Source organism: Chrysoperla carnea, chromosome 2, assembly GCF_905475395.1.
Source record: "Chrysoperla carnea chromosome 2, inChrCarn1.1, whole genome shotgun sequence".
Lineage (NCBI taxonomy): Eukaryota > Metazoa > Arthropoda > Insecta > Neuroptera > Chrysopidae > Chrysoperla > Chrysoperla carnea.
This window is the reverse complement of record NC_058338.1, coordinates 26,561,927-26,575,868: the sequence shown is the minus strand read 5'-3', so window position 1 is coordinate 26,575,868 and position 13,942 is coordinate 26,561,927. Positions and strand designations below refer to the sequence as shown.

The window sequence follows — 13,942 nt, the reverse complement described above, 5'->3', positions numbered from 1 at the left end:
AGTGACTTATTTTATTTAACGCTATAACAAAAAATTAAAGCAAATATACTCATGCAACTATCATCTATGAAGGAGGAATTTAAAAATAGTTATTTACCATACAACGGGGCTAAGAGCAATATTAACGTACGCATGCGAAATTTGCACGAGTGAGTAATACGAGTTGGGCAATCGCAGAAGTACGTTTATAATACGTTATCACACGTATGTCGTACAGATTTGATTGGTTGAAAATGCGTGTAGTCATGAAAATGCATGCGGTAGTAAACTATTTATCCAACCCAAAATGATTACTTCTTATCTCACGGAAGTAGATAAAAATAATTTCGGCATTCAGCAGCGTCTGGTTTTGTAACAAAATATACAAGAAAATCATATCACCGATAAAAAAAGTCTCATTTTGTATAAATCCCATGAATAAAGATTTGGCTGTAAAAGAGCTGATAGCACTAAAGCTCAATTTTTCTTTCTGGTAGTCAATTTTATAATGGTTATGGTGCTTAAATTTTGAATAAAATTAAGGGGACAAACGATTTAATTTTAATCACTTTTCTTTAAAAAAGATAATAATTATTTTTACTTAACTCCAATATTTATAGATGTTGGTATGTAGGGAGCCCAGTTTATAAGGCTGGGAACTCATTAAAAAAAACTGTTTTTACACGAAATCGTGCTTATAAAACCTTGGGTCTCTTTCAATTATTCCTGTACTTCTGTAGTGTATAAAGTTGAACAGTTTCGTAGGTAAAACACCGCTCCTTTCAGAATGTGTAGCAGGTATGTGAAAAAATCAATTTTTTATCGAAAGTCCATTATTTTATGTTTTTTGTGTTTTTATATATTTTATTTAAGGAATGATATTTTCGCACATATAAATTTCTATTAATTTGATTTCAGAGACGTGTAATGATGGGAACTGTAATAAATTTTGTCCACAAAACCTCCAATATTTGCGTGAATTAATCAAATCTGCATATGAAAGTTAAAAGTGGGATATAAAAGATATTAACATATATAATGTATATATAAATATATTAAAATTAAACTGGTGTTACAAATTAATTTTCATTTTCGTAAACTTTGTTTGGTGTAATTTTTGAAAAAATTGTGCGTTTTTGCTCTCGAAACAAAATGTTACAAAATATTTGTTGTTTATTTTTTGTATTGTATTGTTTGGATAATATTAGTGGTGTGTTCAGTGATGGTAGTTTTTATTATAGTAATTCTTCCAAAAATTCTATCGATTATGAAAATGTTTTTCACAAAGATATGTCAAAACATCTTGGTCCACGGCAACAGCGATTTATTTCATTTGAGACCAAGGATGAAGAAGTTGAAGTATGTTGAATATAAGTGATATATAAGGTGTTCCGCAGGAGCGCATGAATGGTTTTTCTTTAGAAGAATTTTGAGAAACAAATACTAATTGTTATTAAGATCCATTTTTTAATCAAAATTTTATAAAATGTAAATCTGTAGTGACAAATTTGCATGGAGATCAATTAGGATTTCAATGAATTCTTATAAATAAAAATTGGAATTTTCTAACGAAATTCCATCTTGCGTGTAACTGTGTATTTTGAAAAAAATTTATCTCGTTTACGATATTTAAACCAAGACGAAAACGTGTTGTTCTATTTGATTAAATGTGTTTATGATGAGAAAATAATACTAAATTGTTTTTGAAATGTTATTTTATATCATGGATTGTAATACACGCAACCTTTTTAAATATTTAACACTGGCACATAGCCTAAATTTCAAATTTTTCAAGTTTTAAACGTGAAGAAGTAAATAACCCCTATCGACTTATCTAATAGAATGCAATATTCATTAAACTAACGTTTTCGAACTGATGTAGGCTTAAATCAGCCCGGAAATTTTGTTGGGTTGCACTTATAATCAACATGGCCTAAGAACTAAACGCAGGCTGCTTCTGAATTTGAAAAAATATCGTAAATGCAGATCAATGCTCATAATTTATTAACAATAATAGCTATTTATAATAATTTATTATAAAATACGCAAACAGTTATTATAAATTATTGTAAATAATATTTATTATTTATAAATATGTGTATATATTATATTGATTTATTGAATAAATTAATAATTTATTTATAAATTAATTTATATAAATACAATTTTTTTTAGATTAATTTAGAGTTTAGCGTACCGTTTATTAAAATACCAGTTAAAAAAGCAATATACAACTTACAAAATGGAAAACCAATTGCGAATATTAATTTGGGTACAGCTGTGTTTGCAAGTGCAGTTGGTTTAGGCGTTTTATTTATTATACCAAGCATTTTGAATTTATTTCATCATTCAATGCCAAGTACGGGATATCGAGGTAAGGTTTATTATAAATAATAATATAATTCTACATTTAAATAAAAAGAATGAGGTGTGTAGTGGGACACACAGTAAGAACTATGTTCCTATCACATCTTTGTACATTATAAATGTAACGTTACTTTTTTTTCGCGAAGCTGCTATTATTTGAAGATTTTGAGTGAAAGGATAGAATATAAGAGTCGAAACTTTAATAAAAATCACCTTTATAAACCTGAACAAACAGAATTTTTTAGCAGCCCCAATTTTAATTAAACAATTCAATTATAAGTAAATAAATTTACTACATAGTTTAAACTTTTTGATGTATATTCATAATTATATTTCATACAGTATATTATTTATTATTTTCCTTTTCGCTTGCTTCCTTGCTTTGGAGAACGTATTCCACCGACATCCGATTCGTCATACTGTGTCCAAAAATGAACAACATTTGGTTGTTTTTTCATTCGTTCCATCTCAATAATACCCATCGGTGGTGAAAAATCAATATTTAATTCATCATTTTCACTATTTTCATCTTCTTCGCATGTACAACAATCACATGTGTTTTCACTTAGCATCTGTAATAAAAAAATGAAATCAATTTAATAAACATTTTCTGTATATAATTATAACCTTTTCTAAATTTTCATTTAGAATTTTATTAATTGAATTTATATTAGGTTTTTGGTAGTACATACTATATTATAATAAATAATTAAAATAATAATAATTTTATTATTAGTGTATGACTATAAGTTTTGAGATATCTCAAAACTTTTAGTCATACACTAATAGTAAAATTATTTTTTATTATATAAAATAGTATGTACTACCAAAAACCTAATATAAATTCAATTAATTAATCAATTTATGTCAACAAATTGTAATGAGCCTATAATGCCAGACGTTTTGCCACTTTTTTAGGAAATTATGTAATTATTATTACATAGCTTTTCTTCTACATTTAACAAAATTTTTAGCGAGTCCTTAAAATTTTTGGGTAAAAAATATCTCTATTTATTGTACCATTTAAGCTAGAATTTAAGTAAACTATCAAAATTTACCAATTTCTTTAATGGATCTTTTGTATATGTGAATTCGATTGGTGGACAGTGAATGTATGGATCCTCATTATCTTTAACTGTTTTTGGATCACGTAAAGGATTCATTTTAATGTAATATGTGCCATCTTTACGTTGAAACGTTAGTGTGTTTTTCTCTTCCACTTCGTACTCATCATCGCCCTCGTCTTCGTCATCTGCAATAGCAGTAGTCAATCTACTACTACCAGATTTACCTCTTCTTCTTTTCTTTTTGGGTGCGCCTACTGGATTTATAACGGGTAAACCATGCATTTCTCTTGCTAGATTTATTGATTCCTGAATATCTTTTGGTATAAATCCAGGCTTATATTCTTTTCTTGGCTGTAAATTTTAATTCTAATAATGAATTTTTAAAAAAAAATGCGATAACAAGGTATTATCATAAAATTTGAGCAGTAAACAAGACAAAACTAATATAATCTCTAGTTCTAGTTAAGAATTACGTAGTTTTGAAGAGACAAATCCAGAAACTCAAATTTTTGAGAACCTTGCCTTCTAGGGGAACTTCGTAAAATGTGCATGACTACAGATATTAAAAGTTTGCCTCAAGCCATTCAAGAATTTAAAAATTGAATTAATTACGGATGCCCCTCTATAATCTTTATAATGGTTTCCATAAAACTTTACCTTAAAAGGGGGTAATGCAGGCTCTGGTGACCATTCCCAACCCTTTTTACTTGGACATTGAGGTATTTTACATATGCATGTCTTATGACCAATTCGATTACCAGGATAATTATTACCAATATCATAAACTAGAGCTCGTTTTCGTCGTTTCATATCACGAATTAAATTATTGTAGGTAGTATTCTGCGAATCTCCAGCTGGTAACTCTGCACCACTTTTTAATCGTTCAAATGGTGGTTTCATTTCACATGCAATATCTTTGACTTTAGTAGTTGTATTGTATTTATTATTACTAGAAGTAGTTTTGCTTGATGAAGTATTCGTAGTTTTACTACCATTCGTTGTAGAATCGGTCGATGTTTTAGCTTGTAATTTTACAATACTATTCTTTTGAATTAGATTTGGTTCAGTTTGTGTTGAAATCTGATTATTAAAACTTTCACTGAAAGGAATAATTATTCAATCTCTAAAAGATTCAAATGAAGTTTCGTCGGTACAAAACCAGCGTCCTTGTCGCTGACTTAGTCTAATAATACTGGTCAGGAAAGCTGAGAGAAGTGCGCTACTTAAGTAATAAAATATGATACGTGTATATTTTTTAATTTATAAAAATAATGCAGACACTAATATTGTCTATACAGGGTATTTTAACAATTAACACAGTTTTTTAGTCAATTCCGCCTGTTGGTAATGTCGCAATTTCGGTTTATTTTGCGGCAAAAAAACTACAGCAGACCAATTTGCAGCAGTATAGTTAGTTTTGTCTCTTATGCCAAATCTTTAATGGGTTAAAATTTCTTCGCCAAATTCTGACACAAATTTAATTCCCAATATTAAAATTCGTTTTTACATTATCCACAAAAAATTATTAATAAATCTTGATCACAGTTTGGCATGGCATTATGGCAGGACGACACGTATTTACAATTTTTTGTGTGGCTCTTAGTCTTATATACAGAGTATTATTCCGTATATAAAACTACAGATACTGAATAAAACGACTGAATAAAATTGTAAGGACAAAATATTTATCAGAAATAATCAAATCGTTCTTAAATAATTGAAAAGAAATTTATCCAATCAACGTGTTTATTTATAATTATTATATTTTATTAACATGATTTTAAAATAGGCATATTGATTTATTTAATCGATTGTTATATGGATTGTTTTGATGAAAATAAAATACCACTTTAATTTTAAGAATTCTTTTTATTTGCTTTACTCTCACTTGTTACATTTGTAATATGTTGTGACATGTTTCGCACGTACTGTTCTTTTCAGTTTGAAAATGAATTCAGAGTCCGAAATATGTCACAACATATTACATATGTTACAAGTCGGAAAGCAAATAAAAAGAATTCATAAAATTTAAGTGTTATTTATAAATCGGCATTATTAATGTTTGTTCATTTATGTGTACAAAAAAATCGATCAAATATTGGTGTGTTAAAATGAGATTCTGAGTCTATTGAATATGCGAATTGTCCAAATATTTCATAAATGACATCTTCCAAATTTGTTAATTTACTTATATATAATCCTATAATTCGATTAAAACTTACATTTTACTACATTCCTTTCTAAATCGCAGATCTGGTGTAGATTTACAGAGACATTTCAAATTCTCAACTCTTAAATTATAATCATCAGTTTCTGTCTTCAAATCTTTTTTTAAATCCTTACATGTTTTACCAGAACGTGAATAACCACCACAATCTGGACAAATCGTTGGGGATACACAAAAAGTTTCAATACAAGGAGGTAAACTCCATTCACATTGTGGTATGCCACAAGGCATTGTACCACAAGGTAAAGCTGGTGTTCTGCATGGCGATGTCCTGCATGGTGATGTTCCACAAGGCGCCATGCCACACAGTGGTGTCTTCACACAATTTGAATGTGGTACGGTACCTTTGCATGGTGTAACGTGACAAAGAGGTTTACAAAAGCAAGGTTTTGGTTTGTTGTTACATTTTTGTTTACCACATACTGGTTTTTCGGGAGTTTGAGTCTTAACTGTGCATTTTTGTTGGCAACATCCGTTTTCATCGCCTCCAGCACATAAATGTCTATTATAAATGAAAAAAAGGGAAACATCATATAAATGCGTAGGTAATTATTGAAATAATAACTTGGAAAAATTAGCAGGTTTTGATTTTGGTATTCCAAAATATTTAAAGAAACATGCAGGCCCCGTAAATATTAACCTCCCCTCGATACTGACGGCATTGACTATGGTCCAGGATATTAATACTTACCCATTATGGCAACAAGGATTTCGTTTTGGAATATTGCACCTGGTCTTACATGCATGGCTGTTACAACTTTTTGTATCTCCTGAGATTACTTTGGAAAATTTTTTATCCGCACTGTGAGTAGATTCATTTCTGTATGGGTTGACGGCATTATACTGTGCTCTTTCAGTAATACGAGGTGATGAAAAGCGTTGATAATTTTTTCTGGGTGTTATAATATATGGCTTAAATAATGCTTGATCTACTGGAGGCGGTGTTGCCGGTTTTTTATTTTCATCGTTCAATCCATGTTCATCCGAATGATTACAAAGTTTAGAAAAGTTTGGTTGCATTTTATTACGTTGAGGAGTATATAGTTTACATTTTCGATGACCAATGCAAGGTGGATCATCAATTTCGTGTGCATATGGACATGTTTTACCCCCACATGGTGAAATAATTTCTTTTTTCTTTTTACTCAATGGTCCGATACCATGTTCTTTAAATTTGTACGCGGCTATACAGTCGTCTTTGTCACATAACTCTGATTCAATTTCACTTTTAGTTAAATCTAATGAGTAATTTGATGGTTTTTTAAAACTGTCTTCATTGATAAATAATGGACCCACTGGTAATAAATCTTTTTGGCCACCTTGACCATATCTGAAAACAGCATTTTATGAAAATTTGTATCTGAGGGTGTTCATGTAAAAATTTTTAATTCGGTTATAACTTATTATTAGGTGGGCAACCGAAAATTTTGGGTGGAAAAATGTGGACAAATAATGGACAAACGAATCCAATCAGCAATTTATGAAAATTCGTATTTGAGGGTTCTATTTTCACAGGGCTAATTCCGACAACCCATCCCCTATTCCTATATCTTATAATGTGCATAAATAATAAAAATTAAATAAATACTCTGGAGTCCTAAATGGTGCAGGAACTTTTGATCCTTTAAACAAATATGACATTGCTTCATCCTTTGTCTGTACCACTTGATACGGTGTTTGTATATCATGTCCAAAACATGAAAAACGCATGAATAATTTTATATGGCCAGAATGCCCATACCCTTCATCTTCATAAATTAATTTTTCATTTACAGTCTCTGGTGGTAGATTATTAAATTTTTCGGAATATTCGGCTAACTTTCGAAATGAAATTGGCCAATCCATCGATGTTGATCCTAATATTTGAAATACATTAGTCTTATTTATATCCTTATTATTAAACGGTCGTTTGATGGTGAAGGAAATCTTCGATTGCGGTAACTGATGTTTGAGTACATAAGGTGAAGCAGGAAATAAGTATGATTTGCCAGGATTGACCAGAGTCATGTTAAATATATCAGGCTTTTCTTTTAATTGTATTGAAAAATTAGCTATTTGTCCTAGTTCGACGTCAACGCATACATTTGACTTATCAATTTCTTCATTGTCGCATACAACTTCTTGTATAAGAATTTCTATCAAATATAAACTATCTGACATTTTGACAGACACTTCAGTGTGGTAGGTAATTGAAAATGTATATTATAAAATTTTTGTTCTTCAAGTATCGATGACACGATAACAGTTTGTTGCAATGCTTATATCATGTTTTAACGACAGAAATGATTTTGATCGAAAATTTTCTGCATATATTTGAACAATTTGTAAAAATTTTGTAAACTACACCCACCAAAAATTTTGTTTTATTGGCATTTTCCTTAATGAAGTTGTTTACTTAGTTACATTGTTAGGTTTTGTAATTTCGTAATCTAAATTTTAAGTTTTTATTTCTCGTTGAAACATTTATTTGATCTTTTTCTGAAATGAACGATAAAGATGAAAATGATCGTAAAAAGCTACAGGAGCTTTGGAAAGATTTACACCCTACTGTGTTTTTCTGTATAGATTTGTAAGTTTAAATTTACATACCAAATGAGAGACTTGCCAAATTTTTCTTGTACAATGTATAGTACAAGAGACGGTATAAGGTTGATGGACCTTGTACCGTCTCTTATTAGACAAATAAGGTAGGCGTAACTCAGCTTCTTCATGAAATTACAAATCACATGTTGTGGCTGCGAATTAGATACCGAACTGTAACCTTAACAGTAAAAAAAACATTGTTCATTAGTTCATTTCTAGAATCTGTTAAATTTTCATTTATGTTCATATTTCAGCATTAACAGAAAATTCAGATTGGTGGAGGATTGTGAATAATTTAGAAGAGACACTTTTAGCCAATAATATCGATTCAACATTATGTATGCAACGTGCGATATGTTGGTTAATTAAAAATTCATCACAAAATGTAGCTTTAGGTAAAAGTGCAAGTGTAGACAAAATTATTGATGGAATAGCAAGGTAAATATTTAGGTGTATATAATTGAGCCTGAAATCCCGTTATTGTTTTTTTCACTTCATTAGTCTAATCACTTATAAATAATTTTGATCACTTACACGGAGGTTCATTCTTTACTTATCTGTAAAGTGTGTCAAAAATGGGCAGAGTAATCTTTGCTTGAAGTTTATGAAAAATTTTGGATGACTTGTACTCAGTTCTACTTGGATAGAAAAATACCCAATTGTGACCAATACTTGTGGTCTAAAAAAATTGTCTAGAGGGGGGATAAGTAAGGGCAAAGTAGGTAAAGACTGTAACGCGTGTTCTTTGTTTTTAAAGTTGAAATTCCGAAACTAAATGTGCTTCTTTGACGACCGTGCGCTATATGGAACATAATTAATAAGCCATAATATAACGTAGCCAAAAAGTTCTTACAAAATTATACTCTTTTTTCAGCAATACTTGGATGCGACATTTTATTAATGGAACTGCAATAGATAACGCCATACAAGATGGTTATAAAAGTGACAAAAATTGTTCAAATACATACTCCTGTCAATTAAATCAATTATCTTTGGAAAAGATTATGAAGAAAATCACTAAAAATGTAAACAGATTATAAGTACCCACAAAGATGTAAATATTTAAATTGTTAAAACTATTTTGGAATAAATAATTGTTAAAACTATTTTGGAATAAATAATTGTTAAAACGATTTTATTAAAATTTATTATGATAATGTGAACTTTTTATTTCAGCAAATGCTTTTAAATTCTTATACCCAAAATATAAATGTTTAAAAGTACTCCATTTACTATTTACGCTGCTTGATGAAAGGCCGTATACATCCACTTGATGAACTACTAATTTCATTTAAGCACTTTTCAATAATTGAACTTTTAAAATAGTTTATTATCTACTCAGATATTCGAGTATAAAAATAAAATGCAAAATACAATAGGGAAATAATATTTTTTAATCTTTCTTGGTGTGTAAGTCAGATACTAATGTAACGTGTAAACCAATTTTTGAAATTTAGGACAAAAGCCTGTTGAAATCTCACAAGGTTTTGTAAAATCGTATAAAATGTTTCGTAATTCCTATGCTCTGTCCTTTGGTTTATTCTAAAAACAAACTCAAATCACCTTGGGATATAAAAAAAATAAAATAAAATTTTTGTTAAAGTTTTCTTTTAACAAATTTTTTAAATATTTTTATTATTTTTTTAAACATACAATTTCTGAGCTTACAATAAAACATTGTGCTTCACCTATCATAATTATTTTTATTATAATTGTATAAACAAATTCAAAACTGGATATTGTATACTGAATTTATTTACTTTAAACGTAGGTATTGATAATATTTGAGCATTTAAATTTAAATATATGAAACACAATATTTCTTTCTATATCGACGTGAACTGCGACCTTTTTCAATTTCTTTTGCAATGATTTTAGGAACTGCACCAGGTTTGTAATATGGATTAAACTAAAAGAGCATACAGACAAATGTAGAAATAATCGAGTAAAAAATATTACTTAAAAATTTGATGATTACAATTTCATCAAAATTAATACAGTAGTTTTTGAGTGATGCTCGAACAAACACAGACAGAAAGACGCGCAAACATAAGATAGCTTTTTTTGTAAACATGAAAAGATAAAGCATCCCCAAAAAACACATCCAATTGCCTTCGAGCAATACTACATATCTATTTTATACCCTCTTTCGAATATTATTTTCGAATTTATTTTAACAAACATACATACCAAATGTGGTAACTTCGAAACTAGACAGTTATCAAATCGATTTTGCCATCTCCAACCTCTATTTTTAGGAACCAAATCGTGTTCACGTAAACAAGTTTGATGATTTGTGCAATGAGGATAAAAATTTTCTAATATTTTCATTAACGCTTTATATGCTTTTGGATCTTTAGAACGATTTCTGGAATAGTATTTAAACAATCGATCAAGATCGGCTTTTTTCTTTTGCTCAACTGAATCAGTCGCTTTCGACTGTTCTGATATTTTTGACCTTGTTGGAGGGATAGTTCTGACTACACCTTTCAAACCTTGTATTTTTTCGTTTTCTTTCGATCTCTTTTGAGTATAATCCTTTAAACTCGAGTGAGTAGAGGTTATTGTTTTAGGAATTGGTGCCACAGGCCCTGATAATGGTACATACGCTGGATTGCCATCTCTTCCAATACCTTTCATTAACATACCACCCCATAATTTAATGCTACCAATAATTGGTGAACCATCTTTAACATATGTACCAATGACTGCCATTGATTCTTTTGGATTTGAATTAGACGGTGGATGAATTGGACTTCCATCTTTTCTATATCCCATTACTAAATTTTTATCTGCAACTCCGCCTTGACCTGCTTGAATAGGTGATCCGTCATCGTTATATCCAATAATATTCGAAGTTCCAGTATAAGATACATAAATAGGTGCGCCATCTGAATGGTAACCCACAATTATTGGCTGTTTCCCTTTATTATTAGCCGAGAATACGCTTGCTAATTTATCAGCATATGGACCACCAATTAACGGATTGTTTTTCCTTAGTCTTTCTGCAGCTGCTTTTAATTTTAATTGTTTGCTAAAATTTTATTGAAACATTTAAAATTACTTCATGTATCCTTCGAGGATATTCAAATGAGCATCAATAACTTTATCATTGCAATTTCGAAAACGGCACGCACATCTAGCAAATTTTGACAAATACATTTCTTCATCCCGGGAAAAACTGCAATATATATCAGGAGATCTCTGATGATTTCTTTTGTTCAAAAAAATGGTAAAACTGAGATCATAATAGATCTAGTTATATCTTGGTATATGCACATTTGTTCGTCTATGTAGATCAATCATCCGCGAAGATATCCCGATATATAATCCAGTTTTTCCCAGAATATAAATGTACTCTAAATGTTTCCTTGCACCTATTATTTTTGAAAAAGGTAAAACTCTGGAATTAATTCTTCTGTTGATGCCATATGGCGTATACTGAAATAATTTTGCAAAGTTCGCACAGTTCCATTGATTTGATTCCATTGATAATTAATATCGAGGCTGTGCCTTTTTCGAACTGGGATAACAGCAATACTTACACTTCCGATGCTTTCACACGGCAAGGACAACATGTAAATTTTGCTGTGTCTGATGGTACCGCCGCATCAGCAGTTAAAGCTGTAATATTATGACGTGGTGTTTCAGCACATCCTATTTCCCCACTGTATGCATATCCACCACATGTGTCACACAGATTAAGTCTAGGTGTTACATTTTTATTTCCTAAACAGCCACACTTTTTATCACTATCTTTAGTTACTTCAATATACTTTTTCTCTAGTACACTGTTTGTATGATCTATTCCACCTGTTAGTCGTCTTAAACAAATGCTTTAAAATTAAAGCACGCTGTATTCATTAGAAATTATATAATAAAGTTAGTTGCTTTAAAAACTCACCCTTTTTGTCCATTTTGTAAATGTTCTCCACATGAAGTTCTATTTTTTGTTTCGCAAAATATACATCGTGATTTTGTGAAGTTCCAATCAAGATTATGAACTCCGTACCGATTCATTAATGTTTTATTTGGGCAATTTGACGAAAGCTGTGCACATTTAAATTTTACGTGTTTTATCATTTTGATACTTTTATTTTTAATGCTAGAACTTTGATTTTGATGGTACATTTTTGCATCATAATTTTCCCATCTTCAATATTCAGTCATTTTAAATGTCTTTTACAAAAATTCACAAATTTCTATGCTCATATAATCTCATTCATTCGCAACTTTTTTCAAATTTTTTCAATTTTTATTTTATTTTATTTTTCTTTAAAATTTATGTGATAATTTTGACATTTTTCATTTAAATAAAAAATTGAGTACCTACATTGAATGTATGTATATACAGTATGCACAAAAACGTAGGTCATGGTAGAACTGTCTAATTCTACCAAGACGTAGGACAGTTACGCTGGGCATACACGTAACGATATACCTAAGCAGTTAAATCTACACAGGTATACGCTGGGACAGGTACACACCTATGCAGCCTAGAGCAAACACACGCTACGTTAAACCACAAATTATAATTTAAAAATCTGTGCGGTAAACAGAAAAGTTCCTACTCAGTTGAGAAAAAATACAAAAACTACGTGACCTCTGGTTGTGGCTAGTTGCCAAGCAATTAACCACAGCTAACCGTATGCCTGTGCAGGTTACTTGACCAGTCACACACAGGGTTAGGTATCTTTACCTGTGCCGGTTGTAAGTAATCGAATTTCGATTCTTCTTCGGTCACCTGCACAGGTACGCCTGTAGTGGCTGACACACACATCCGGTTTACCTGCTCAGGTATAAACTTGTCAGGTATACCGTTACCTGCAATAAGATTCAGTTGCAAAACTAGATAAGAAAATTAAATAACACTAGAAATACTGCATAGTGAAGATTTGAGATAGGATAATAAGAGGTTTATAAATGGAAACGATTTTTGATACAGAGCAACGGGTGAGTGGTATCACGGCTGGCTTAGTCTCGCCAAATTATTCGGTTTTGTTGTTTTAGACCCCCTGGTTATCTAATATTAAATTTTTGAAAATTCATTGACTTCAAAATATGCGTTTTCACTCACATATAACAGTAGTGAGGTGTAAAATTTGTTTTTTCTAAACCAAAATAAAATTAAGTACTTAAATGAGATCGATTATCGTGGATCCCCGTTTAAATCTCAAAGACCCCCAATTCTTTTTTTTTTTGTTCACATGGACCCCTTGTAGATCATCGCGGACTACTGGGGGTCTATATGGACCATTCTGGGATACACTGGTCTAAAATAACATTTTGAGTTTTCTTCATAAAGTGATATCTTGCTTAAAATAAGGTTCGTAGCGAAAGTCATCGAAATAACCAAATAAATAGGAATAATTATTAATAGAGATTTACGAATACATATTTTAATTTATTAGAAACCACGTACCCTTTTTATGTTAAATGTAATTATGCACACTTGACGCTGTGTTTACTACATTCTTTTTTTCTTGATTTATTTTTAAATTAAAATTTTTTAACTTCAAAATTATTTTTTAAATTGATTTTGAATTATTTCAAAATTATTTGTTCTTAGTTTATTAAAATTATTAATCGTAATATTTTAATAGTTTTCTAAAACAAATCAAAATGGGAAAAGCTAAAGATGAAGCCCAGAAACAGAATAATGAAAAAAAAGATGACAAAGATGATGGATGCTGTAAAAAAGATAAAGGATGTTGTAAAG

General features: G+C 30.2%; 3 protein-coding genes across 4 annotated transcripts; 1 reads left to right on the top strand and 2 right to left on the bottom strand.

Annotated features, from left to right (window-relative positions):
- Window positions 1–2,699: 2,699 nt before the first annotated feature.
- LOC123292592 lies at window positions 2,700–7,800 on the bottom strand. Its single transcript, XM_044873306.1, has 6 exons — window positions 7,229–7,800; window positions 6,332–6,970; window positions 5,636–6,142; window positions 4,071–4,512; window positions 3,405–3,764; window positions 2,700–2,918 (listed from the first exon to the last, which is right to left on the bottom strand). The coding sequence occupies exons 1-6, from the start codon at window positions 7,798–7,800 to the stop codon at window positions 2,700–2,702; spliced, it is 2,739 nt and encodes a 912-aa protein (XP_044729241.1).
- A 277-nt stretch (window positions 7,801–8,077) lies between these two features.
- On the top strand, window positions 8,078–9,273 carry LOC123292429. 2 transcript variants are annotated; one of them, XM_044873086.1, is made up of 3 exons: window positions 8,078–8,209; window positions 8,478–8,661; window positions 9,098–9,273. In XM_044873086.1, exons 2-3 carry the CDS (start codon window positions 8,564–8,566, stop codon window positions 9,261–9,263), a joined length of 264 nt encoding a protein of 87 aa, XP_044729021.1. In that variant the 5' UTR covers window positions 8,078–8,209; window positions 8,478–8,563; the 3' UTR covers window positions 9,264–9,273. The 2 variants fall into 2 exon arrangements, with proteins under 2 accessions (XP_044729021.1, XP_044729022.1); XM_044873087.1 differs by lacking the exon at window positions 8,078–8,209 and adding an exon at window positions 8,274–8,327.
- Window positions 9,274–10,021: 748 nt separating this feature from the next.
- LOC123292591 lies at window positions 10,022–12,243 on the bottom strand. The gene is made up of 4 exons (XM_044873305.1): window positions 12,128–12,243; window positions 11,769–12,047; window positions 10,414–11,257; window positions 10,022–10,132 (listed from the first exon to the last, which is right to left on the bottom strand). Exons 1-4 carry the CDS (start codon window positions 12,241–12,243, stop codon window positions 10,022–10,024), a joined length of 1,350 nt encoding a protein of 449 aa, XP_044729240.1.
- Between the last annotated feature and the right edge of the window lie 1,699 nt (window positions 12,244–13,942).

Excerpts from the sequence above, each read along its gene's own strand:
- LOC123292592 (XM_044873306.1), bottom strand. The coding sequence starts at position 7,800 with ATGTCAGATAGTTTATATTTGATAGAAATTCTTATACAAGAAGTTGTA. Across the intron at positions 6,971-7,228 it reads GCACCATTTAGGACTCCAGA|ATATGGTCAAGGTGGCCAAA; the intron begins GTATTTATTTAA and ends TGCTGTTTTCAG. Across the intron at positions 3,765-4,070 it reads CTGCATTACCCCCTTTTAAG|CCAAGAAAAGAATATAAGCC; the intron begins GTAAAGTTTTAT and ends TAAAATTTACAG.
- LOC123292429 (XM_044873086.1), top strand. The coding sequence starts at position 8,564 with ATGCAACGTGCGATATGTTGGTTAATTAAAAATTCATCACAAAATGTA. Across the intron at positions 8,662-9,097 it reads ATTATTGATGGAATAGCAAG|CAATACTTGGATGCGACATT; the intron begins GTAAATATTTAG and ends CTCTTTTTTCAG.
- LOC123292591 (XM_044873305.1), bottom strand. The coding sequence starts at position 12,243 with ATGAATCGGTACGGAGTTCATAATCTTGATTGGAACTTCACAAAATCA. Across the intron at positions 11,258-11,768 it reads CGTGTGAAAGCATCGGAAGT|CAAACAATTAAAATTAAAAG; the intron begins GTAAGTATTGCT and ends ATAAAATTTTAG. Across the intron at positions 10,133-10,413 it reads TTTCGAAGTTACCACATTTG|TTTAATCCATATTACAAACC; the intron begins GTATGTATGTTT and ends ATGCTCTTTTAG.